Source organism: Mastigoproctus giganteus, chromosome 7, assembly GCF_048544385.1.
Source record: "Mastigoproctus giganteus isolate SK-2022 chromosome 7, ASM4854438v1, whole genome shotgun sequence".
Taxonomy (NCBI): domain Eukaryota; kingdom Metazoa; phylum Arthropoda; class Arachnida; order Uropygi; family Thelyphonidae; genus Mastigoproctus; species Mastigoproctus giganteus.
The window spans coordinates 922017-949509 of NC_143581.1; the positions used below are offsets into that span (position 1 = coordinate 922017).

General features: G+C 45.5%; 1 protein-coding gene across 3 annotated transcripts in view; it reads right to left on the reverse strand.

Moving 5' to 3' along the window:
- LOC150082424 (breast cancer anti-estrogen resistance protein 1-like) overlaps positions 1-27493 on the reverse strand; it is a 277941-nt gene that overhangs the window by 153350 nt on the left and 97098 nt on the right. For 2 of the 3 annotated variants that reach the window (XM_090377492.1, XM_090377490.1), the window contains exon 1: positions 4591-5092. The exons of the other annotated variant lie outside the window; for it this stretch is intronic. In XM_090377492.1, the coding sequence (XP_090233618.1) occupies positions 4591-4671 (81 nt within the window). In that variant the 5' untranslated portion in view covers positions 4672-5092. Of the gene's footprint in view, positions 1-4590; positions 5093-27493 lie in introns of those variants that run through there. 3 annotated transcript variants of the gene reach the window in all.

The window sequence follows — 27493 nt, forward strand, 5'->3', positions numbered from 1 at the left end:
ATTGAAGGGGAGGGGAGGGAAGGGGGTGGCATCCCGAGTAATAAATATTTCGGGCCCACCCTCCCGCCTCATTTACGACTGTTCTCTCGGAATGTTCATAAATATTAATCCACGGCTCCGTTGATATTTCGTCTAAACGACCCCTGCAAGGGGAACGAAATCCGCCTGCGCAACACGTGCTTAATTCGAGGGATTTGTAGCGGCTGAACCCGTGCGAGGGCGCTCTCTTTTCGTGCGAATGCAGCCCGCCCAAGACACGCTGGTTGACACGTCGCAAACAACTGGTTTTCTCCAACAGAGGGCACTGTCGCAAATTTAAGGTGTTTGTTGTGGAATTCGTTCGATTTTTATGATTTATCGCGAGTGCAGCGACCCCCTCGGCCCAACACGTATAGGGGAAAGACAGTTCGGTGGGAAGGGAAGGGAACGTGAAGTGATTGGCGTTTCATTGCCCACCTAGAGGAATTGTGGAATGAAGAGCGCAGTTGGATTCCAGTTCCAGTTGGTTTGGAAGGCAAAGCTGCCGTTTTTATTTTATTATTATTATTATCTGTTTATTTCCATAAGGAAACCACCCCGGGACGGCAAAGTGCCAGGAGGGTGCTAAGTACATATCAGGGTACGAGATACTACGTGCAGTGGGTTACATGTACTGAACACGTAGTCTCGTCCCGAAATATTATATACACATTTTATGTTTAATACATACAGTATTTACACATTGATGATTCTGTACATACATTATACAACTGATATATTTACAATTCACTAATAATTCCATCTATAACTTACATATTAACATAACTGTTACAGAAGGTATATTTTTACAGTCAACAAATTATTATTGTTCTGAAAGCAGAAAGTTTCACTTTTATTCACAATTCTTTGGTACTTTGCAGCCGATTCATATTTTGGTAAGTCTCTACGAATCCTGGAAGATCTCTTTCCGGTATGTTGCATCCTCACACAGTTTTTCGGCATCTATGTGTAGTGAGTTAAATATTCTCGCTGCATTTGATGGGAAGAATCTTTGCAGGCTACTAAGATTGTTCAGGACTGAACGCAGTGGATTATTTACTTCCCCGCAACGTCTAGCAGTGGCACGCGGTTTAACTAGCATATTATCCAGGACTGGAGCATCCACTCTGCCTGTGAGCATTTGTGCGAGAGTGTGTATGTTCCTGTTAATTGTCCGCTGCATCCAGGGTGTGATGTTAAGGTTTGAGTAGAGAATGGCCCTTGAGATAGTAAAAGGGTGGCCAGCAACTCTGTTAAGCCATCTCAAGAACCAGTACTCAATCCCAAGGACGGACTTATAATGTGAATCTGGAGCTGATGACCAGATTTGCGAGGCATACATTGCAATTGGCAGGACACACATTAAAATGTACTTGGTCGCTAGCTGAGGATCCCTAATTCCTACCAGTTCCTGCCTAGTAGCCCATAAAGCGGCGAATATTTTTGTCTTCATATGGGCGAAGTGTTGAGCAAAGGTGAGTCAGTCATCCCACTTAAAACCCAGGTCCAGGTGAGAGTGCACTTTTACCACATTAGACCCGTTCACAGAGATCGAGATGTCATTTTTATTCTGCTTGTAAGTTATGGTCATTTGGGCAGACTTCTGTGCATTAATACGGAGCCCGATGCAATCCAGGTAGCTCTCAAATTCTCGGATTGTGCTATTTGCCATCTGACAAATACCTTCTGCTGATTCATGGTCTTTGGAAGTGATGAAGAATTTTACATCGTCAGCATATGTTATAAAATTGTAGTACCGTGCAAGAAACGGCTCCAGGACGGCCGCGAAGAGAGTAGCCGAAAGAACTCCCCCTTGAGGCACTCCTTGCGAGATGGTATCTCATTGCTCATCTCACTCCTGCGGCAATGAACGCTGTGATGATTCGTGAGGTGAACGAATTTAGCATTTTGGGCAACGTTTTGTCCATTTGTTTCGAGCGTGAAGAGGTTGGATACGAACTGTTCCTTCCATTCTTCAATTTCTCCTTTGTGAGCGGCTAAGTTTGATGAATTCCACGCAGAAGTGATTTTATCTTTGCAAGAAGCGAAACTCCACACTCGCTGATCATCCGCTGCAGAGGTTTGTTTTCAAGTTTTCTGTTGCTCGGATCAAGTTGTACGGGGACAACGAAGCTTACTATTGAGCCCTCCAAGAACCCAAAGCAAGATTCCGGAACCAAGGACAGAATCGGAAAGAATCATCCTTTGACACGCATAATCGCTGTTTTTCTCTCAAATCGCCGCTGTTCTTTACTCCATTTTTGCTTTTTGAGCAACACCTAAATCGTGGCCATCAAAGGAGAGAGATTTTTATTAAAAACAACTGCGAGGTATTTGGGACATCTCCGATTAATTTTTATTTCTGCGTGGTTTGCTCGTTTCTGCGAGAAATTTGGGCAGATCTGGCTATAATTCGACGATTATTCTATAAAATTCCCCACCTCTCTAACTCGGATAACTTTGCCAATGTCAACGCAGCAGCAGCAGCATCCCAAACAACTTTAAATGATCGGCATACGCACGTAGCAGAAAATATAGTACCGGAGAGAATTCCTCCTTCAGGAATGCCCGCTGTGGTTGTGACGAGAATATCATCGATAGTGGTTGGGGGAGGGGAGAAATCTGCTATATTTTCGTATTGGGTTTTATCCGATCTAAAAATTGATCGTGCTCAGTAGGGTAGCTCTTGGTTTTGTACAAAGCGCTCTTCAGTTCTGCTTCAGCTTGAACATAATTTCTAAACGAGTCGATGCTTTTGAGCACAGACAACGCCCCCTCCTTTTTATACTTCGTGTCAGCCGATAAATTTCTTCCTCTGCTTCTTAAAGTGTTTCCAATGAACAGATGCTCTTTGGATGGCCACTCTGCTCATTGGACCATTTCTCTAGAAGTGAGGAGCCGTCCCGAACAGGTATATATTAACCCCGTATGCGGCAGGCGGGTCAACAAACATTCGCTTTGTTAACAGGCGTCGCCCACCAATTGCCGTGGCACGATGTAATTAGGATGAAAATAAGGTGCAGAGGAGTGATGAAGGAGAAGGAAAACGGTTTAAATTTAAAAGAAAAAATCCCAGTTATCGGGAGGCCAGCGACTGGGGTATTCGATTAAAGGGGACGAAGTATCAGTTAATTGTTACGGATGCAGCTTCGTCCGCTAAACAAGCAGCAGTAACCTTCTCGCAATGGGACAAGCGTTAATTAAAGAAACTGAAGCCCCTCCCCCCACCCCTTTAAGTAGATGCGTTTCTGCGGATGCAACCCCACAGAAGAAACATCGTTATGCCGATGGACGCCGGACTGCGAGGAACAGCTCCAAAGGAGTTGGCCCCCTACAACTCCCCCACCCTCTGTAAATCGGAGTGCAAATGCGACAACCATTTTATGAGAGGCTCATTTTGAAATTGTCAACTTTTTCTGTTCTTTTTTCTTCGATTACTTTTGCTCGTTGTGACCCCTGACCTTTGGTTGTGAAAGGTTTGTACCACCACCGCCCAATGGTCTCTTCGGCATGCAGGGGAGGGGGGAGGGAAAGAGAGAGAGAGAGAGAAATTCTTGTGATGAGATCGTAAAGAATCCGAACACATCAGAAGAGGGGGTCGAGTGTCAAGGAAACGGAGGGCGGATGACCTCGACTTCTGCAAGTGGGGTCACCGCGAACAATGGACGGCTTACAACACCCCACTTCCACGATTCTTACGAACACGAATCTTCGAGATGACGTCGCACCAAAGACACGCGGATTCGGGGTCGAGAGGTGAAGGGTTAAGCAGCGAAGAGAGAGTCTGGTACGGAACTGCATCCGGTTTGAGGACGCGCCATTGCTGAGAATGTCGTCTGATGCGTGCCTCGTAAGCGAGCGGGCTTTGCAGAATGTGAAAAAGCGGGCGTTGTCCCGAATACGCGCAGTGTCTCGCGGAACGAGGTCAGAAGAGCGCTCGAGACGTGTTAAAACACTCTAAAGACGACGTCCTGGCGAAGACCGATAAGCGGAACAGCGAACAACTTGGCGGCGGGCAACTGACCTATTTCGGTAAATGTGGGACGCCACCAGTGCCCGCCGTTCCCCAAACGGCAGGTCAATTTCCAACTTTAGCTGCAGCGTGAAAAAGCCGTAAATTTCACGCCGAAGCGTACAAAAAGAGGGAACAAAAACCAGATCGACATTCGGTCGGCATCGAACAGTCGGGGGCTCAAATTTCCACCCCTTACCCCAGCTGCAATTACATAACCGATTGTTGGTCGTAGCAATTATTGTATTCTTGGCGCCCCCCCCCAAAGAAAAGCAATAAAATCTAAGCGAGGAGTGTGAGCTTCGGTAAGAGAGGGTTGGCAGGGGAGGGGCGATTGCTACGAATTGCCGCGAAGAACGCAACCGCCAGTTCACAGGTGATCCGAGTGTGGGTTAATTTTTACGGATGCAGCTTCGTCCGCTAAACAAGCGGCAGTAACCTTCCCAGCGCCGCAACTGCAGCCGACCCCCGAACGAAAACAAAACGATAAAGAGTGGTGAAAACTTACCTGAGAAAGAGGGCGCCACCGTAATTAAGGAGAGAAAGAAAGGTTTAATTACCAGCTTGCCGGGTGATCCTGGATGACCCCAATCCTCCTTGAGGGTGGCGAGCACAGGGCGGGGAGGGTCGGGGGAGATCATTTGGTCGTCGACGGCAGTGGATGGGGAGAGCAGGGGAGGGCACAGGGGTATCAGCAGCAGTTCATCGTCGTTCACAACACCAGCGAAGAATCGCACGCACTCCACTCGCGGCCATGAATCACGAGTTGGCGACAACACGGGCTTACGGCACTGGCGACGGCGACTCCTCGCAGCTTCGCAGATGGCGCATCCTCCGTGCTCGCTCGAGATGGGGGAGGAAGAGGTTAAAGCTCCGTGCAGTTCAGCTCGTGCGACATCCAAATGCTCTTCGTCGGTTCTTCCTCGAAAAGGCGCTTCTCGTGCAGCAGGAATAATCGCGTGCCACTTCTACACACTCCTCTCGCCCACCAGCATGGCGGAATCGGAACCACAAACAACGCCGTCTTGCAGCAGTGACCTCTGCAGCGACGCTACGAGGTGTGAGCTACGCTACGACGCCGCCTCTCCCCCTGTCTCGCGGTGCACCACGTGACCGCGAAAGCGCGAGAGTGCGCCATTTGGCGTAGGCAGCCGCCACCGCGGCGGTGAATCACGGAGACACGAGGGTCAAAGTGGAGTTCCGGAAACGCGGATTGAATAAGGAGGAAAAGTCGACCCCTCCCCTCATCCTCCCCTGCCCCTTCTCTAACCCGCACAGCCCACGGGACGTTCGTCCATCCGGGGGCAGAGAGCCCCTCTTTTGGGGCGTCTTCCACGACTTCTCTGTGGATTCGCTGTTGTCGACATTCGCTGTCATCGCGAGCTGCGGACGCAGCAGCGGCCATTTACGTCTCAATCGTCGTCGTGGTGCTCATCTGCGAGTGGACTGCGCTCGAGCGAATCGTGGGCAGCGAAACCTTTTGCATCGGGAGGCGAGAGTCGAGTGCCGAACTGTTTTATTCGAAATTTTGGGTGCGGGTCCAGACCGGATTCTGGTCTTCTCGAATCGGGAAAAGATTGACACAAATTGGGATCACGTGATTATCCGACATGTTTAGCGGTCGATCCATCAACGAAGCCTTTAATGGCCGTTGACCTGAATGGGTTCGACGGCTGGTCGTACCTCTGCCAATTTTCACGAAAACCGGACTTCATTCGTTTCATTTCCCAAAAAGGTTCGAATCCCGATCACAATAAAGATTTATTTATTTAAAAAAAAAAACTGCTTGAAAATAACGAGGTTCTCACAAATTGAGGAATCGCAAATAATTTCCGGGTGACGACTTCAAAATGAAAGTTGTTGACCCGTCAGGGATTTCATAAAACTCAGATGGAATATGCAAATGAGGTGATGGATGCGCCATAATCGCCACGTTGAGAAGCGAAAAAAACAGAGCACGGGGGAGGGGGGGCTCAAAAAGACCACAACTGCGAAATATAAAACCCGAAGAACAAAGGGGAGAGGCTGCTTCACTGCTCGTGCATCTGACAGGACAATCCATCGATCGATCGATCGTTTCATTTGGAAATCGGAGGCGTCAGTTTTCGTGTGACCGGGCGCACGGGCGACCTCCGGCGGAGAAATTCTTCTTCTCTCGCTGAAAAAGCAAACGAAGGGCGATTTCGGGAATCTCCCGTTCCACTCGGCCCCGGGCGTTTAAGATACCTTAAACGGATGGGGATTAACGTGAGGGGTGGGTGGGAGGCAAAAGTTCTACGAAATCTGTTTAAATTTTGGACAGCGTTTAATTCTTAACTTGTCCGAAGCATTTCCGCTAATGAGGTTCGCTTCGTTCCGGGTACTTCGACACCTTCATTTTAACTTCACGCGCGCAAAGTTTTAGCGGCGCTTTAATTTCTGAAAGGTTAATTTGAATGTCGCGTTGGATTCAGAGTCGCTGTCCACTTCAAAGATTGTCACAAAAAGACCCACTTTCGATACAAAGTGCAAAGACATCGGGGCTCCAGTCAGTTCGGCGTGAGTCTTCAGTTCGTCGCTTATGCACCGTGTCGCTGGATTCAGACACCTCTCTAGTAGACAAATCGAGCACTCAACTGACCATTCATTTCCTTGTCTCGATCTCAAATTGCAATTTGGTTTCTTCGCGACAACAATTTGAGTCACCCAAGAAAGGAGGGGTCTCCTACGAACAAATGGGAGCTCGGCAAGGACTGAAGTACCTCGTGACTTGTCAAGTGGTGCGGTCCCACAAAAAAATACTCAACTACATTCCGCTCTGGTTGAGGGTGACCAGGAAAGGGGGCAACACTGTTTGGAATAAAGACGGGTGGTCCAGAAGCAGTGTGTCTGCCAGCAGCAGCAGCAATAAGTGATCGTGCTACCAGCAGACTGTCACATTTTAAGGGGAGCGGAGGGGGGGAGCGAAAGAGAGAAATATCATTCATGCGGGGGACTAACGGTATTAAAGGAACTCGACCTGACCATCTGTTGCAGAAATAGAGGACCACGCTGAAGAAATGCCGCGAGTCCGGGCAGAGTGTCTGCAATTGTGCCCAGGAAGGGTTAAATGCCGAAAGCCGGAGACTCGAGGGAATGTGCGAGGCTCTAGAGGGGAATTTATCAGCACCTCCCACACTTGTAGGTAGAAGGAATCTGTTTCGTACATTTTATTTTAAGAAAAGGCGGTTCGACAATTATTGTCGGTGTCATTGAGGACACCTTAAGGGCTGAGAGACACTTCTGCGGACGTTCAAGGGAGAGGGCAATGTACACGCATCTTTACCGACGATAGGGGTCAGAACTTTAGCGTAAGGCCCACTAGGCACTGTGGGCCTTACCCTAAAGAACATCAACGCCTCCTCCCAAAAACGAAGTTCACGAGAAAAATTCTGCGTTTTCAAATCAAATTCAAAATTAAAACTTTCGGCAAAATTAGTTTCAAACTGAATTCGCGACTGCCATTTATGACACTGAACACGTTCGAAGACACTTATTTGCGCTTTTCTTCACTTGCTTGTTAAACGCCCGCATTTTAAAAAATGAAACTGTTATCGGTGGGAGGAGGTACCATCTGCCAATGCAGCCCAGGGGCAATATACCCTTCAGTTGGCCCTGGGTCAGAGTAAATGTATCGCCAGTACATAAAAGCGGTTCTAAGCGTGAAGTTTGTTACCGCAGACCGGTTAGTGTAACGTCAGTGACTCAGTGTAACCTCAATCTTGGACACAATCATCGAGTGCAATCTAGACTTAACTTCGAAAGACATCCGACATGGTTCTATTAAAGAAAATTAACCGGCGAAGGCTATTTTGACACGATCACTGATGAGCTACAAGAAGGGAACAACTTCGACGTACTTCATTTAGTATTTGACTCAGTCCATCGTGAGAGCTTTTTGAACAAGCTGGAACACTTTGGGATTACTGGAACGATTCTAAGATGGAGTGAAGACAGTAAGGCAGAGGGTTGTGATTTGCGGTTATTTTTCGTGTTGGTGTAAGGTCAGAAGGTTACCGCAAGGATCGGTTCTTGGACCACTGTTGTTTCTCACCTTCCTAAATGACATCGACGAAGGGACAAAAGGCGTGATGTCGAGTTTTTCAGATGGCGTAAAGACTGGCAAGGTCGTTAATGATCCGTGCCAAGCAGCGCTCAATCAGGATGACCTCAACAGGTTTCAAAGGTGTCCACAGAAGCGGCAGCTGTGTTTCAACGCTGCTAAATGCAATTTCTTACACTCGCGGAATGGCACCCCCCAAATAAATTATACACTTGGTAGGGTTCAATTAAAGGTGACAGAAAGCAGAGCTTTCTGTCACCTACATCGACCTGGAAGCTGCCTTCGACTCCATCAGTATCCCCTCACTTGTTCATCTCCTAGAAAACTACTTCTACATAAAAGGTGACATGTTGTGGTTTATCACAGCCCTGCTCTCTGACAGAACCATTCTTCTTAAAGCGGATCAACGCATAATCTGGAGAAAGATCACTGCGGGAGTTCCCCAAGGCGGAGTTCTCTCCGGAGCATTATTCACCGCAGTTATTATTCCGTTTGTGCAACAGAGAGAAGACATACTCTGCTATGCTGATGATATTAAAATATATACTCAGATTAACCCCGGCGAACATCTCTCAAACATCAATAAAAAGATCTGTGAAAAATTACACGACTTAGGATCCTATCTCCATCAATTTGGCCTCCTCATTAACCCTGCCAAATCAGCCCAAATTGTCTTTTCTCTGAAGCGCCAACCCACTGAAATCCAAACTTCTCTAGACGGCATTCCCTTCCCAGTGGTCAAGATGCATACAGACTTGGGAGTCGTCTTCGACTATAAACTGAGCTTCAACCCCCACATTGACAAGCTCATAGCAAAATTCTGTCAAATGCGCTGGACCACAAAACAACAACTGCTCCACGTCAGGGATCTGGATGTGACTCGTCGGTACGTATACACCTCAGTATACTCCGTCGTACTGTATGCCTCGGAAATTTGGGGGTCCGCGGCCCCTACCAACATCAAGCGCGTGTACTCCGCCGAATACTGGCTCCTTCGTTGGATCACGCAAAAACATCGTCGTCCACCCCAGCAAAGGACAACTGCGATGGCGACTTCACTTCATTTTGCCCGACTTCCAGATCTCATATTTGAAAAACGCCTTGTTCTCACTGTCAAGATGACAACCGGAATGGTCTCGGAGCCAAGCATCTGGGAACTGTGTGGCTGGAGGATCCCTCTACCCGGACTGAGGTCAGCTCCCACGTTCACAGCTCACTATAACAGACTAGTGCTCAGTGACCGCTTTCTCCCCAGGGAGATGCTCCCCACAATCCTTTTAATTGACGGCGACCTCTGTAGGTTTGTGAAGGATCGGAGGTACAGAAAACAGATCCTTAAGAGCCTGACCTTGACCAGGCAAAGTGCACATTGATAAGGGCAGCATAATAATGCCCAATATATTGTAAATAACATTCAAAGCACGATGTCTTTATGAATGTGTTGTAAATAAAGTGAAGAATATCTTTATGAATATAAATATTAATATAACATAATATAAATATGAATATCCTTATTATTTCATTGTAAATACTATCAAAAGCATATATCTTGTAAATACTCTGCCACTGATTCTATTTTATTGTTGGCTCTGGGGGATAAGCCCGAACTTCGATGTGGGCCCCGTCTCCCCAAGGCTATTGTCCACCAGCCAATGTAAAACCCCTGGCATTGCTGCTGTGAAGGGTCTATTGTATATACCACGTTTGTATACAATAAAGATTATATATATATATAAAAACAGCTCTTCAAGAAATTGGCAAAATTGGGACAGGGAAGGGGTTCGTTTTTACCAAAAATCCGCTTACAATGGCGAGAGGCACTCTTCGACACCCATCACATTGGCTCCTCCGCAATAAAATAAAAATCGATCGCGTAAACGAGATGGAACCGAAGCCATTAAAGAAGATTCCAGTCTGACTCCATGGCTTCGTGGGTGTCTGCATAAGGGCAGTTCGTTGCACATTGGAAGACCCCTAATCCACGGAACCGTTGGTGCCCCCACTTCTTTTTTCTTTAAATCCGCGCTCGTATTTCGGGCTGGGGCATTGAGCGGAATTTTGAGACACGGCGGACACTTCCGCTTTTCCGAAGGAGCTTCGGGTTTAGACGAGGAATCGTCCGATGCCGTTTTGTGGTTGCACCATTTTAGGGGCATCTTGAGGGCTAAGCTTTTTGAGCGTGGGTTACAGCCGGACCCTGTTTGTAGTTGTCGTAGTTTTGAGACGTGGGAACATGTTCTCCTGCATTGCCCACAGAATGTCCAATTCTGGCACACTGTATTAAGTCTAGTTCCGGAATTATCGGAAGAGAATGTCAGCGTCCTTATAGCGGATGCTGGCAATTGCAGAGCTTCGAAGACTTCGCTTCTAATGTCTTTAAGAAGCGGCTTCAGTTGAGGTCCTCGGGGAACTTAAAGAAAAAAAATTAATAAAACCATCTCTTATGATTCAAATTTTTTTTATTTATTTTTTTGCTGACTCCCAGGTATGGGCTACCTGGGGACGGGATTGCTGGCACCCACCGTATTGCACTACCTTCGGTGAGTCGGGATGTGCTCAAAAAAAGCGCATAAAGATGATAAAAACAGAATACTCAACACCAAACACTAACTTTTTAGACTCGCTATACAGAGTTCTTGTTGACACAGAGGACAAAGGTGGGGATGGGCATTTGCCTAAAGGAGCCACTGGAACACACACACGTACACCCCGAGGATAGCTATATTTCAGAATGTATATAAATTAATTGTATATTTATCTTGGGATTGTACATAAATTTGTGTAAATAAATGAATGAAAATGAATGCGCCATTTTACGAGCACCGAGAGTTGTTTGTTTGTTTTTTTTTTTTTTTTTTTTTTAGGAGCATTAGCAACTAAGGCCATATTGCTCCCGGGATATGCGGTGGTCATTCCGTGACCTTTCCGCATCCTCCGTATTTGGTGGTGACGGGCTCGAACCCCGGTCTAATCAAGAAGCGTGTGCTACACACTGCTGCTGCTTCCCACCGGGCAACGGAGGCGCACGCACCGAGAGTGCACCATCGTTTGTGCCGACGACCACTGATCACACACATGAGGGATTCCAGACCGACTCGGTCTCCGATCTTCCTCGTAGCGGTTTGCACTCTTACGGTCTAAAGACGTTTTGAAGAGGAACCATCTGAGGACCGAACGATTTCGTGTCGACTAGTTTGTGCCTGACCCCGGAGCTGTGCCCTTTGCTATTCTCGGGTCAGTTGCGCGAAAACCACGACGTCTTTCCTGTACGAAAACCACGACGGACAAACGTTGCGCGTGACTCCATTCAGCAAATTGAAACTGGCACGCAGCACACTGGAGTGTTTCTTCGGGGGTCTTAGTCAGTGGCGTATCCAGAAATCATTATCGTAAGGGGTGGGGGCAGGGCGACCAGACTTTTGAGGGTTTTTTTGGAACAGCTCCTGCGTTCTGTTTCGTAAATTTCAAATTTTGATTAAGGGGGGCATATGCCCTGTTTGCCCACCCATGAATACACCCCTGATCTTACTGAAACTTCGCGCGAAAGGTGTCGTAACGTAACACATTGTAGTGTGTAATAGGTGTCGGTGTGGAGCGGGGCCAGGGACTATTTTTGCAGAACGAAGATTACGACTATAAGATCTACCTCACCACTCCCCCCCCCGCTCATGAGGGCATAAAAGTTCTTCCACTCGTGTGAATGTAACAGCAGCAGAAGCGAAACGAGGGGCTTTTATACATAGAGCCGAGTTAGTCGGTCTCGCGAAGCTTTTACAGTATTCCAATTGACGAACTGGTTTCAGAACACCGCCGATAGGTTATAACCTCATCGGCTTTGACTGCGCCTCCACCCTCTCGTCATGTGACCTCACACCTGTTCATCCCTCGTCGCCTACTTTCCGAGCGTGTTTCGCCTTCGGTCGGTGCGCGTCTCTCACGTGCCACTGAAGCGAGTTTCTCACGCGCACCTGCCAAATTCCAGCGGGCACTCAAAGTGACCTTTCCCGTACAAGTCGCCGCGGAGTTGAATGAAAGTCCGTTGCACTCCAGTTGGCTGCCGAAGGGCGGACAAACCGTGTCGTAACCTGGCAGCGCATCCCTAAGGCGGCTGAACTTCGTGTTCTTGGAAGTGGAAGACGACGACCGAAGAATTTCTCTCGCAACGACATCGGAAAGTTACCGCAGGGTAATCGAGAGGGCCGCTGGCTATTAATAAGAGCGAGCTCACGTGACTCTGTTATGTTCTCGGTACGAAATCGCATCTGCTAACGAACATCCCCCCCACTTTCGTTATTATTACAAACGACCCACCCGCACGATTTTTTAAAATTTCCGTTTTGATACTCCGGGGTTCCCACAAAGTCACAGGAAGGTACAGAAGTACTCGCGTTTCAGTGGTTGAGGTTGAAGCCCTCGTGGTTACTAAATACGGCGACGTTCTCGCAATTCTGCAAATTTATTGAGCAGCCCCCCCTCCCCCGAATAACGGTCAGCTGAAAGTTCCATTGAGCGTATTCGTACCGAACAGCCCGTTTCATCATTGGGGCATTCATTGGGGCCCCATTTCATCTGCGCAATAATTTGCGCAGCCGAAAGATGTCAGCACTCGCAGGCTTACAATTACCGGAATTGGTGAATGACAAAAAAAAAAAAAAAAAAAAAAAAAAGCTGTATGCACCGTTATCACATTTTTAGAAAGTACGAAGCGGGCCACTTTTTACGTTTCACTCACTCTGAACCTGAGCCAATCACGTTGCCAAAATGCACTTTATTTCACGATGGCTAACAAACATAAACAGACGTCTTTTGCAACGTCTTTCGTGTTTTGGTTTGTCAACTACGATCGTTCTCGGTGTTGAAGGCGATTTTGCCGTCCAACTGCTCGATTGCCCACCCCGACATCCAAGAAGCGATTCGTTTCTTCTTCTCCTCCTTCGGCCTCGAAAACGCAGAAATGCTGTCGCCCTTCACATTGCCACCAAGACCCTTACCATCACCCCGCGCTCCAGACGGTGGTGGACCCAAAGTTTGCACTTCGAACAATCAGTGCACGCCAAATGGAAACACTCTGGAGATGTCCAAGGTCGCATTGCACTCTTCGGAGCTAGGGCCGAATTCAACAAATGAGCGACGATTAAGCAGCACCTCGAAGGACCACGAGAAAGGGGAGACCATTCTACGAAACAAAGGGTGGACAGTCCTCCCAGAAACATCGACCCGGTTGAGTGGCTCGACTACGTTGCCAGAACTTTCCAATAAGCAGCCTCCAGCTGTATCTAAGCTGCAACGTTTCAGACGCTCTCATCCCACTGATGCTCCGAATCTCCAAGCAGCAACTGCTGCGGGCCATTAACGCCCTCCCTCCGAGAGCAACCTCCATTGACGATGGCATCCCCCAGTTCACCATCACATGCTTCAGCCTCTTCATCGTCCATCCGCTCCTCAACCTGTACAACAGATGCCTCGAAGGTTATTACTTTAGGAGGACACTTAATGCTATCTACAGGGATCAAGAACAGGCACCACGACTAAACTAACCATTCCTGGACTGATACAAGACCTTCCTTTGGGACTCTATAGATTTTTTTTTTTTTTAAGCCACGCTCCCTTGCGTGGCCCTTTGCCTCCACTCCCCGGTCGGGAGGGGGTGACTTCTGGTCTCCCACCCCCTCGCCGCCCCTCTCTTCCCTCTGGTGGGGATGGGCCTGCTCCACTGATTTGGGGGTCATCTTCTCTATGAACTCCTTATTTCTGTCTTTCCCCCCAGCCTTCAGTCTCCCCACCCCTCTCTCTCTCTTTTAATTATAATTACTAGTGTCTGAACCATTGTTAAATTGCATGAGCCCTACATCCAAAAACTTAACATTTATTTGCATAAATAGTACTTCATTTGGCTGACCCATAACTATAACGTTTTTTTTTTTTTTTATTTTGTTTTTTAAGGTCCTTGCCACCGAAATCTCAGGAAATTAGGTGGCAGGACCTGCCAGAGTAAATAACAATAATACTGGTGTACCTGGTCTGCCTCCACGGGGCAGAGTGTGGACAACGTTGGGTCCCATTAGGGGCCCAGCGGCTAAATGACCAGAGGAACAACGGTACACGACACTACACATGTACAAAATCCATACACTTTTAAACCCCTGGCATTGACAGTGTTCTGTTTCACACCCACAATGTATAGCCCGCGGAGATGGGGAGAACCCCTGGTGCCGTTTGACACTAAACACACTCTACACTCTACACTCTACTTTAGAGCACAGTGGAACAGGTACTCTGTCCGGCCCCTTCCTAAGCACCAACGAGTTTTTTTTTTTTTTTTTTTGGTTTTTAGGAGCATTAGCAACTAAGGCCATATTGCCCCGGGGATATGCGGTGGTCATTCCCTGACCTTTCCGCATCCTCCGTATTTGGTGGTGAACCCCGGTCTAATCAAGTAGCGTGTGCTATGCACTGCTGCTCCTTCCCACCTGGCTACGGAGGCGCCTACCAACGAGTAACTTCCCAAAAGCCAACACGGGCCGGGCCATCACTTTTCTAAAAATTCTGCAAAGCGAGCACACGACGGGTTTCGCACTCGCACGAGATGCGTTCCTGTGGTAGAAGTTTCGTACGTGGCTCGCGAGACAGATGGCGAACCAAACATGGATCAGAGACTCGGGGTCGACGGATATGAGGGACAACAGGTCACCAAGTCGACGGGTTAAGGAGGTCGAGGGAAAGTTTAGCGCGTGCCCTCTGGCGATGAAAGTGAAAACAAAGTCCGTCGAGCGTTCGCAGCGGATGCCAAACCTGGATGGCAGTGTTTCTTCCCCTCCCCTCGTCCGTATGGTGCGCGAGGACATCGAAAACGAAGGTCGGGGTCGTCATCTCGCGCAGGGTCGTTTTCTCGGCTTGTCGCAGCCTGATGTCGATTTCCCTTAACCCTTCAGGCGCACTGTAATCCGGCAAAACCAGGAATCGAAGCCTGCTTCGTTTCGCAGAAGGTCCTCGCACAAGCGGGTTCAACAGCGGAGCCCCTCGTGTGTTGCGAAGAATTTTATTCCGCGTCTCATTCGTTGCACGACTTTGAAACTCGTTCTCCGTGCATTTGACGTCTTTTCCTGTCGCCAACCCCCTTTCGTACCGTTCGCATTTTATTTTTAACATATAAAATATACACAACAGGCATTCGCCCAGTTCAAGTGTATAACAGAGCAAAGGTTGTACAAAACATAAAATAAATGGTAGACTTTGTACAATGAAAGTTAATTCAAACGGGAAAAAATAAAAAAGATATTCATGACGTCAAGTCCAGCGCTATGTAAACTCGCAGAAAGCAGTTTGCTGCAGGAGACATCATCACACACACACACACACACATACACACACACGAATTAATAAGGGCATCTTTAACCCAGATCTCATCCGTCAATCGGTCAACCTACTCCAAATAGTTCTGTGAAATTGTTTCTTGTTCACAGCCATATGCAGATTAAACTCGTTCATGAGTGCCAATGTTCTTTTGAAGAAGGAGTTCCTGGATATCTCTAATCTAGAATTACCGATGTGGAATGTAGTCTTCTGTCTAGTAGCCACCACTGGAGCGTGAAGGTCAATATGGCACAGAAGATCTGGCAGGTAGGTTGAACCAGCGAAGATGTGGTACAACAGTTTTAAATCAAGAACAGTTCGCCGAGTTTCCAGAGATTGAAGCTTGAAGTAGGAACAGAGATTCCGGTAGAAGATTCTGTGGTTAAACATGGGGTTACGTCTGGAAAGATAGTGGATAAATTTCATCTGGAGCGATTCTATTTGCTGTATCAAGTATGCATAGTGTGGGTTCCATATAGGAGAAGCAAACTCCACTATACGGAGTATAGTTGTCTTAAATAGGAGCACAGAGAACTGAGGATCTTGAAATCTGTACGTCTGCCGTTTAATGAAGCCAATTTGTTTTTTCGCTTGGTTTAATATATTCCTAACATGTTTATCAAACCCACATGTAGCGGTAAAAGTAACTCCCAGATCTTTAACTTCGTCAACTCTGGAAATCGGCATCTCCTTGATGTAATATTCATTAACTAAAGTCTTAGTTTTCCTCGTAGCTGCAAAGGAAATAGAGCTGCATTTCCTTGTATTAACCTCCAAACCATTCAAAGTAACCCGTTCAGCAAAAGAGTTGAGAGCAGCCTGAAGGTTGACAGCATCATCTTGACTGCTGATACCTGAATATAGTTTCACATCATCGGCAAACATTAGTGTCCTGATACCACCTCTCTCAACAAATTGCGGTAGATCGTTGATAAAGATGGTGAATAAAAGAGGCCCAAGAGATGATCCATGTGGTACTCCTCTCGATGGAAAAAATTCCCTTGAGACTTCCTGTCCGATGATCACCCTATGTTTTCGATTTGAAATATAGCTCATCAACCAGGATAATAAAGGGTCAAGTATTCCATAGTGGCTTAGTTTTTGAGCAAGTTGATCATGCGGGACACTGTCGAAAGCCTTAGTAAGGTCTGTGTAGATCACATCAATCTGTCCCCCGCAATCGATGGTGTCTAGAACCTGTTGCCAGATAGTGAGAAGATTAGTGGTAGTTGATCGGCCCCTGGTGAAGCCATGTTGGCAGTCGCAGATAAAGTGATGAAAATATTCCATTAATCGGTGGTGAATGACAGTGTCCAGAATTTTTGCCAGCGAGTTCATAAGGCAGATGGGACGGTAATTCTCTAGTGAGGGGTTTGCACTTCTCTTTGGGATAGGAATAACATTAACAGTTTTGAAGTGAGTGGGGTAGATACCAGACTTCACGGAAAGATTGAATATATGCAATATTATATATTTAAGTTGTGGAAAGCATTTCTTCCACAAGATAAGTGGAATCTTATCTGGGCCTGCAGAAAAATCTTTTGTAAGTTTCCGAAGCGCTTGAATGATATCGTCTGTGTCCACCGAGAGATCATCCTTAATAACTTGAAATTGATAAGCTGAAGCAGCAGTAGCTGCTGTTTTCTCCGAAAAGGAGGAGAAAAAGATCGCAAAAAGATCTGCTTTAGTTTTGTCACAGGTTATAGGCTTGCCATCGGAATCAATGATCCTGGTTCCTGTTGAGCAGTTATTGGAATTCTTTAGCATGTTCCAGAATGGACTCAGGTCTCCATTTACTGTGAAACTGTGAATTGAATGAATATAACGAGCGTACTGGTTTCTGATCATCCTTTTAACGTTATTTCTGTGTTCCTTGAACAGTGCCACACATGCTTCATTATGTGTCGTCCTAAAGTGTTTTCTGCACTGTTCTTTGGCTCGTATAATCGCAATTATGTCTGTCGTGATCCAATGAGGGAATCTATTCCTGTAATTTTTACTAAGAGGTATGAACTCTTGAATGATAGAGGTGATTGTGCTAATAAGATGATCGGTGACTGCGTCAAGATCATTAATCCGTGGGAAGGAGAACCAATCAATGCAATCGAGCTCACGCCCTAATAGTTGCCAGTCTGCTCTCCTAAAGTTCAGCTTGGCTGCGACCGGAGTAGTGCATCTACTCTTCTGTGATATGTTTATTTGACAGTTTAAAGCCTTGTGATCAGACGGCAGAAATTAAACTGCTTCTAAAATAAGGATCTGCTTGGATGCAAAAATGAGATCCAGCATCGCCTTGCCTCTATTGTTATACTGCTTGAGACCCAGTTCAGACATGATGTCATATAGCAGCTTAGTTGTAGCGGTTGACTCCTCAATGTCTAGTGCAGAATGTTCAGTATTGAAGTCTCCAAACAAGTACACCTCATCCGACTGGTGAAAAAACGTTTCAAACTCCCAGAGTGCTTGCGACAGCCTCTCCACAAGAAGAAGATCGACCGGGGGCGGAAGGTAGATAGCTGCAATGAACACAGTTTTATTATGAACCTTCAGCTGACAAAAGATTCCTTCAATGTTGTGGAAAGTCCTGTGCATTGTAACTGCAAATTGGTTTGAGATAATAATCGCGACACCACCTCCCCTAGATCCCCTGTCTCTTCTGAGGACAGTATAGCCCACTGCTGCCACTTCCGAATCCAGAATCCCATCATGTAACCATGTTTCTGTGAGGATATATACATCAAACTCCAGAGAGCAAAGCGAGATTCTAAATTTGTCTATTTTATCCACTAAGCTCCTACAGTTCTGATAATATATGTGAAGAGATTGCTGACAGGTAGCATCGGTTCTCCCTGTATGTACAGAATCAGTAGAGGCCTGGAAAAGAAGAGAACAAGAGTTGTTTTCAATCAACAAGAGCAAGAGTTGTGTTAGCAATCACAACACCGTGATTGCTAACTATCATTATTCTTCTCCACATTATTTGTACTCTTGTTGTAGATTTTGAATGGTCTGATTATTAATCCGGGAGGCCAATACAGGGAATCCAGTAGTTTTCTTTCATCTAATGTATTGCAGGTCACCAGGAAAGAAGCGTAGGATGGATGTTTAGTTCTAAGTGCACGAACTTCAGCTACCACTCCGATTTCGTTTCTGATGAATTCATGTAAAACTTCCGCTTTTGTGTGTGGACTGAGCCGGGAAATAAAGAACTTGGATTTGCGTGGTACTACAGTGAGATTGTATTTGCCTTTGAATAGGCGATCCTCACATTGAGAAGGTGCGTGCGCCGAAGAGAGATAATTGGCTGCGCGATAATGGGCTGAAGAGGTGTTGTTATCAATTAGATCCTTATCATTCTCGTAAGTTCTTCCACCAGTATTTTTGTTATCATTCCCGTAAGTTCTTCTACTGGATTTTTTGTTATTATTCTCGTTATTACTTCTATCGGTTTCGATGTTTCTGTCCTCTGAGCTGCCGACATCGAAATCCACCTGCAGTGCCTTATCCTTTGGTACTTTAGACACCTCAGACTCTGATCTCTTGTTGCCAATAGGTATGAGATTACTGATGTTGACTTCGCCTACAGAGCCAGTTTGTTGTGGTTTCCTCTGTTTTCCTGCTTTCGCCTGAACATCAGATATTTTCTTCCCTTTGCTGAGGGTACTAACCTTTTCAGCAGATCTATCGATCTTGCTTGAGGAAGTCTGCGGTCTATAAACAGTTGATTGCTTAGCTGGTGCTGATTCCGTTTTTCTACATCGCAAAAATCTCCTCCTGTGGAGTGGCTGCCAGCAAGATTGCGTGTGCAATGAGGGCAGATTGCAATTAAGCTGGATTGGGCATAGTTTTTATAGATTCTGATAAGCTCAGTTGAATTAAGTAAGTTCGTCAATTTCGTTGGGTCATCAAGATTCCTTAGTTCGATTTTGTTAAATACTGTATATCTAGGAGGATAAGTTTGATCTCCTTATTTTCCCTGTGCAGTACCGTGATATAGTCTTTCAGCTCTTGTAATTGAGCTTTAATAAGAACGTTTCCTTGCTCAGGATTAGTAACAAAATCTGAATAAACTTCACCATTGCACTTTCTTTCAGTTTCAAGTATTTTTTTCTCAGATTGCAGGAACTGAGTGCTAACATCGAGGTTGTTTGTCAGTGATTTCCCATCATGAGAACCCTGTTTTGTCAACTCCAGAAGTTCAATTAGTTTATTAGCCATAAGATCGGCTCTATGTAAATGATCTTTCTGGAAGTTGCGAACTCGTTTGAGAGTTGTTTCACAGCTGTCGAAATCTGTGTTAATCCTTCGTCACTGCTCGCGCTCTGAGTGCCATTCCATGTTAACGACGGAGGGCATGTTGAATCGGCATCTTCTAATGAGTCATCATTACTGAGTCCTTAGACTGATTGCCACCCTTACATAACTCACATTTCCAGGATTTTTTTTACTTTTTTAGCGAGTTTTTTCAGATCCGCGTAGGGAGAACAGGATCCGCAATAATGGGCAAGACAGGATGTATATTGAAGTGCATAGTCCACTTGGATGCTACAACTAGTACAGATTAACGATTTCTCCATAGTCTTGTGGAAAAGAAAACAGAAGAACAGAATATGCCAAGCAGCCCTTCCGATGCGCTTCGTAGTGACAGTCAGTAATTAGCCGTGACCTTTAGCTTGTCCAACATAGCTCTAGGGCTTGAAACGTTTGAGAGCCTAACATAGTGTATTGGGGGTCGGAAGACGCTAACTGCTGACCTTGACCGGCCAGTATAATGCAGAAGAAATCTCTTTGTCTATATTACTGAAATTCGAAAAATTAATAAAATTACCTGAAATCGTCCAAGAGAATCTCTGTAAGTTGCCCAGAGTAGTCACAGCGAGTAGGTGAAACACCTTAACTCCAAGAAATGGAGACTCCTTAAGTTAGAGACTTAATAAAAGCACACTTTTGAAGAGCACAAAATGAAGACACCTGTATGCAGTCGCGCACGCGTATACCTGTGATCGTGACAAGACGTCGTCATGCAGTTTGACGGGGAATAGAATAGAATCTTTAATTGCAGCAATGATAGACATACAATTAGTCCCGGCACGGCATGGTGGTGCCAGGGGTTTACAAAACATATTTACAAAAGATACATGAGAAAGAAGGGCCTGAATCACGCTCAGATTCGACTGAAAGCATTTTTTTTTTATTTGTTCCCCGAGAGGTAGTGCAGATCCAGTTTGAAGCAGTCTGAAATCACTTTGAAAAAGTGAATTTTTGCTTCGATATTCGCAGGTACGAATCCAGCTCAACCTTCGTTCAATTTGATTTGAGTCGAGAATGAGCGGTTAAAAGTAAAAGAGGAAGACACTCGCAGTGAGAATGTCTAGCGAAGGTGGGAGTTGTAAATCAAGATTAGATGCGGACATCTTCGTGTGGACATCGAGTTTTCCCTGAGAACTGGATTAAGTACGCTGTAATTCCAATGCCGAAAATTACAAAGCCTAACCTTGTGGAGCACTGTAGGCCAATATCTACTGAATCTACCCTGTTAAAAGTATTGGAGAAAGCTCTGTTACCAAAGTTGTCGAATCAGATACTGGCTTGGCAGCCTCAACAAATTCATTATTCAATAACTGCAAGATCTACTATTACTAACCTCCTCACAGTTCAAGCCGCGATACTAAATGCTTTCCAAGCCAGAAAGGAAATTGCAATAATTTATGGTAATATAAAAGCAGCCTTCGATGGTCTGGATGTACATGCCTTACTTCATCTGCTCCAAATAAAAGGAAATTTGCTGAAGTTCCTACAGGCCCTACTTACTTGTCGGTCCATTTTTTTACCGCACAAATAGTCAGATCCTCCAACGCCAATTCCATGCAGGAGTTCCACAGAGTGGAGTCTTATCTGGACTCCTCTTTACCGCCATAATGATCCCGTTCTGCAAGGGTAGGGATGATGTATGCACTTATGCAAACGATATTAAGATCCTAACACCCATCCAACCGTCCATGACCATTAGGCCATTGTGTGAACAGATTGATTATAAGCTTCTGAACTTATTCGTGTACTTAGACGAATTTGGCTTGGCCCTAAATCCACAGAAGACTGTAATCATGGTGTATTCGCTCAAAAAATCGCCTACACTCGTACACCCGAAACTTAATGGGAAACCTATCCCAGTTGTTGAGACGCATAGAGATCTGGGAGTAACTTTCTCATTACAGGAAATGCCCTCCAATTATTAAAGGGCACTCTTCGGCGCAGACAAATTGCGGTGACAAACGAAAACATGTGCGCAACGTATGAGGTTGATAAAGGTGTCCCACAAGGCGGAGTCTTGTCTGCCACACTTTTTGCCATAGCCCTTGAACCCTTCTTAGCCCAGAATAAGAAGCACTTCATCACATACGCCGATGATATAAAATTTTTTATTACCTCAGAAGATCAGAAATCAGCTGACTACCACCCCCAAGTGGTTAATACTAAAATAAAAGAACTTCAAGATTGTATCGGGATGCAGTTGAATGGAAAAAAGACGGCACAAATGACTTTCGCAAATAAAATAAAGCTAAACAAAATGGAAATATTTGTGAACGGCATCCTCGTCCAAAAGGCTCAGTCACACGTTGATCTTGGTCTCAAGTGGGACGAAGGCCTGACCTTCCGCCCGCACTTCGCATACATCCGTAACAAATCATACGCGGCGCTTTGGGCAACCAGGCAGGAGCTCACCGGTATTAGAGATCCCGGTCTGATGAAGCAATACATCAACAGATTTTTTTCCCCTATACGCGGCACAAATCTGGTCTTCAACTCCCGAAAGCAGTATCAAAGCCTTTCTAGGACTCGAATACTGGCTCTTGAGATGGCTGAACAGAATTTCAGCTAAGCCTTTTACCATCTCAAGAGCTATACTATACTCCAATTTAGAGGTCACGCCCTGGAGACAAATAATCACGTCAAGGAACATAATGACCCTCGCTCAGCTTTTAACTGGACGACTGGACGCACCGAAAGCCCGAGAGTGGATAATTACCCCACGATCAATTCAGTCAATTCAGTGCCTAACAGATATCGGAAATGACCTACTAAGGACCATCATAGAAGATGCGAAATATAGGAAACAAACCGCAGTGTGGTTCGCTGAGGCTACTGTTGTGTCGCCTAGTAGTTGTGTAAATTTCTGTCAAGACCTGTGTGTACGCAATTGAATATCTCGCACAAGTTGATCGTTGGATGTGATGTTAAGATGAACTTTTGTATTACAATTGCCAGGACTCTAGACAGAAATGTAGTGAAGAGTAATGTAGTTTAAATGTCATCCTTTCGTGTATATTCCACCTTTCTTGTATATTTTAGCCATTCTTTTATTCGCATTTTATGGTAATCCCCTGGCATTTTCTGCCGTGAAGGGAATTTGTCTCTTACCAATGTGCACCTACATTTTAATTTTGGTAGGACAAATAAAGATTTATTCATTTATCTCTGATTGCACCCATCTGACCACTCGCTACCTGCAATATTCTCGCACGAAGAGAAAGCGGAAAAGATTAATTTCGTTTTTTCGGCGTTGCCTACAAACTTCGTTTGGGCAAAACAAATCGAGTGGATCGAAACGGTGTGTCCTGGTCGGATCGGGTCTTAACAGGAACTCGTGGTGCGCCCCTTGGAGGTCGGATGGACGAACGAATCTGTCAAACTTCCCGTTAATATTTTGTTCGGCAGACTCGAAGGGAAGATGTAACGTGTTCTGTGGAGAGCGTGCGCAGTTCAACCTGATGGTACCAGTCGGGTAATTTACGTAATCGTGGTTTATTCGTCTTCTGTAACGCGGACATTTCGAGAAACCTTTTCTTTTCGGCCAGCCGCACGAGGAACAATTGGGAGGACTGTCGTCTGACGTTCTCCATCGCGGCGTACTTTTCGCCACAAATGGCTTCTTAAATAGGCGTTCAGTTCAATGGAATGCGCGCTCTTTCGATGGGTTCACTGAAATTGGGCTGATCATTAAGATATTTTTGGTGGACTCTGTTTCCACTTTGAGATTTCAATCGATGTGGTGCAGATAAACGAGAGCTGGCGGTAATGACCTTTTCCCGTTCCCATCTACACGATCCAGTTGAGCAACGTATTCGTGTCTCTCTTTCCATTTCGTACAAGTCAATTATTGCCCTCTAGATCTTGACGTCATGCGCGTAACTGAAGGATCCAGTGTCGTCATCAAATAAGGAGGAAACATACCATTTAGAAACGTACAAGGCGGGGGTGGAGATAACAGCAGATCTTGGGACACTCCACTTTCTAAAGTAAACGTAGAGGAAGAACTTCAGCCATCCTTTCAGTGAGGAAACTCTTTTTAAGGAGACTTTCTCAAGAATTTCTTTAACCCGGACCAAAATCAGGTTAATTAAACATTTGTAAAATTTGTCAGCTCTGCATACGTGCGTACTACTCGATTCACACACACACACACACACACACACGCTGGAACCCGCATTCCAACCCGCTCTCCACGTTTAGGCAAAATAAATATCGCGGCCGAGCAGCTGCGATATTTATTTTTCCGACGATGGGTCACCGCAACGCACACCAGGGGGCTCTTCTGCTGCCCGTAGCCGAAGAAATGAGTAACGGATGCGGATGTTCGTCCGAAGGGGGCGGGCTCAGAGAGACGGCGATGAAATTCGTTAAATTAAATCGTGCTCGGGCCTGAAGCGCGTCATTAAGAGGTTTTCCCGATCTCCTTTCGGTGATGCTTCGCTTCCTTTTTCACTTTGCTGTAGGGGGGGAGGTACTTAAAGGCTTGATTGGTCCGCTGGACGAAGTTCACTCGCAGCTGAGGGAGCGCCGTCGGCTAATTACAGACACGACGAAGAGTTCCCTGCAGAAGAGCACCCCCAGACGACCCTTACATGATTTCGGATGATTGTTCGTAAGGAAAGGGTAACGGGTGGTGATCAACCGATGGTAACTCCGCCTCTGAATTCTGGACACGCTCACCTCTCCCAGAGAAACAGAAGGAAGAAGAAGACAAATCGGACATTTTTTCCCGACAAAAACAACCACCCGCAAATTCTCTTCTCGGCGAGATGACTGATCAAACCAAATCTTTCCCCGCATACTAAAGGGGGTTGAAAGTAGAGGGCCGTGAAACTCTTTCTCTCACTCTCTAATTCTTTCTACGATTTATTAAACCGCTTCCATCATCGACTGCGACGTTACTTAAACGCAATCTGTTCCAAAGGACACAAAAGCAACGGACTTCACGGAGGATTTAAATCAACTTCGTTACGGTGATAAATGAAGCAGTTCAATTCCGAAAAGTACAATTATTCTCTCTCTCTCTCTCTCTTTCGAAATGAACTTGGAAAATTTTGCGATATTAATTTCTTCTATAAATGGAAGAGGGCGCCTCAGTCAAATAAAATGAAAGCTCGAATTTCACCGATTACTCGCATTTCGGGTAAAGTGAGTGGGACTGTCCACTTCGGAACTGCTCTTGGAAGTCGAGGAGGAACTCGAAGAAAAGTAACGGATGGAAGAAGAGTCCATCGTGTCTGTTCACTCACTGCGTATGGCTGGGGGGGAGGAGAGTGCGCATTATCTAAATTCTCCAGATATTTAAATATTACCGACAACGAACACGTTCGATTACATAGGGATAGGCAAACGCACGAGTCCTTCAGAAATTAACGTTACTGTTTGATATTACGATTCCAGTACGCAAATATAATTTACACAGTTCGAAATTTGGAGGTTATTTAAACAAACTGACTCGCCAAGGGCATTTCACTCTGTTCTTCGCAAATTCTGAAAAGGAAAATTGAAAAATTACGGTACTGAACCTCCCTCGCCTCTCTCTCTCATTGGACTCGCAGGTTGCGTTACAGAAGGCAATTTGACAATGATGGACGTCTCGACAGCGGGCGTCCCTCAAGGCTCATCCTAGGGACCATTATTGTTTAAAACCGGCATTAATGACTTAGCCAAAATGTCTACACCCGACTAAGTTAACTTTCCGTTATGTTCGCACAGACGCAATGAATGACCGAAAACCTTCGCTATTTTTAATCTTTAGGCCCCAGAAAAAGAGCCCCTCCATAAATACAATAAAATAACTGCAGAAAATCATGCGTTCATTATGGACCAAGGAGTAACATTAAGGAGTAACGTTTTCTTCCACTTTCGTCCCTGCAGGTACAACAGTAAAGCGGACTATTAAAGATTTCGATTGGTCTTCAAAAAACTCAAAAGACGTACAGAAATGCAGTCGACTTTCTCAGTTTTCCCGCGATCACAATTCGCTCGCTTCTTTTCCGTTAAAATTGAACGATGGCCAACAACTCGTTAACTCCACTCTATTTTTAAATTAACCTTTGGCCATTTTAACTATTTTTAAATGGCCATCTTACTTCCTCAGCTTGCCGAATGTACCGTCTTACTCAACGAAAAGAAATCTTAGATTTTCGCTCCAAATGCAGAACAGATTAAGAAAAAGATATTCACAGATGTACTTAATATCACCGAGGCTCTTGGATAACAGAATTGATCCGTTTTACCACGAAATGAATCATATTATATAATTTACGATGATTCCGGCTATTTCATCCAGAATTTCTCATCTTCTCCAGGTTCTTGGAACTTTTTCAATCGCAAAATGTTGAAATGGCTCATGTCCAGAAGAAAAGATTTCTTGAAAACAAAGGATCACTCCCAGTAGGTTCAACCACCGCAGGATCCAACAAGTCCATCACTCGAAATTTGTTACGACGAGAAGCAGACGCAAAGGACCAGACTGCTGAAGGATCCACTTCTGAGACATCCGTCGGCGTATCAATCGATCAGTTTAATACTGTGGCAGCCACGAGTTCTTGACAGGTGCCCCAGAATGCAGCCTACGTTTTCTTCTTGTTGGTCTGTGGTTAGTGTTCTTTGAAACCTAAGTCTTTTAATCCCAAATTAAACCTCGGTCTGTATGGGATGAACTGTCTCGCGGTAACTTTGATGCCATTCAGGAGTTTGACATGTGGGCTGAACGTGGCATTATTTATTTGGAGTGCAGCTGCAGATAGTTAATCTGTCGTTGAATCCGTATACTGGATTCATTATTAATTGACCGAATCTTTTGTTGTTTTTAATAACCTTGTCTCATTATAAAATTGATTTGGGATTATTTTAAATAACGAAGAATCTTAGATCATCTGTGCAGGAGCTGAAATTTGAATTTAATGTAAGGAATAGCTCAACAAAAATTGCAAGAAACGGGGAACGACATCGCCCAACTTGGGCGTACACCCTTCGTCCAGTAGACGGTTTCCACTGATCCATTCCATTAATATCGGCAATTGAGATCTGCATTTTGTGATCAGAAGAGAGTATCCAGAAGATTTAAGGGGGTGAGGACTATGTGGAGGTAAAATTGATTGTCACGAAATGAATGAAGTGAGCGGAAGGTAGAGGGATAATTTCTTCAGTAATAGCAAGAGCACCAACCTATAACACATCCAGGGGTACTCGCAAAGCAAAGCTCCTGCAGGAGTTCCACTTCGCTGTGAGGTGACACTTCTGCACGCTGATGAAAACTCATAAAATTGCCTCGGAACTCTTGATCGCGCCATGTAAGACGTTACGTATCAATAAGAAATATTTGCGTGGAAATCAGTGAAAACACTTCACCAACTGACATAAATTTATTTTCCCCAATTGCGTGATCGCAAGTGGTTCTGCACTGAAAAGAGCCAACAGAAGAGGTCAGTACGCAAAGAGTTCTGTGAGTGCCGAGTCTGTCCCAATATGGATTTCGAACTGGGGGCTGGCTGCGTGCCGTTAACCTGAGGTTGCCTTTGCTAATTGTTCTCCGCAAAACCTGATCGTGGGAAATTGGTTCACGCATTTCTTCCCCGATACCCTTTATTGCAATCGAAAGTCGTCTAAGCAGATTACCCCCGGCACACTAGGGCGCTGAGATACATCACATTGGCTTATGGAACACTAATCAGCAACGTGATTATAACTATGGGAAAATTCGGGATTGACAG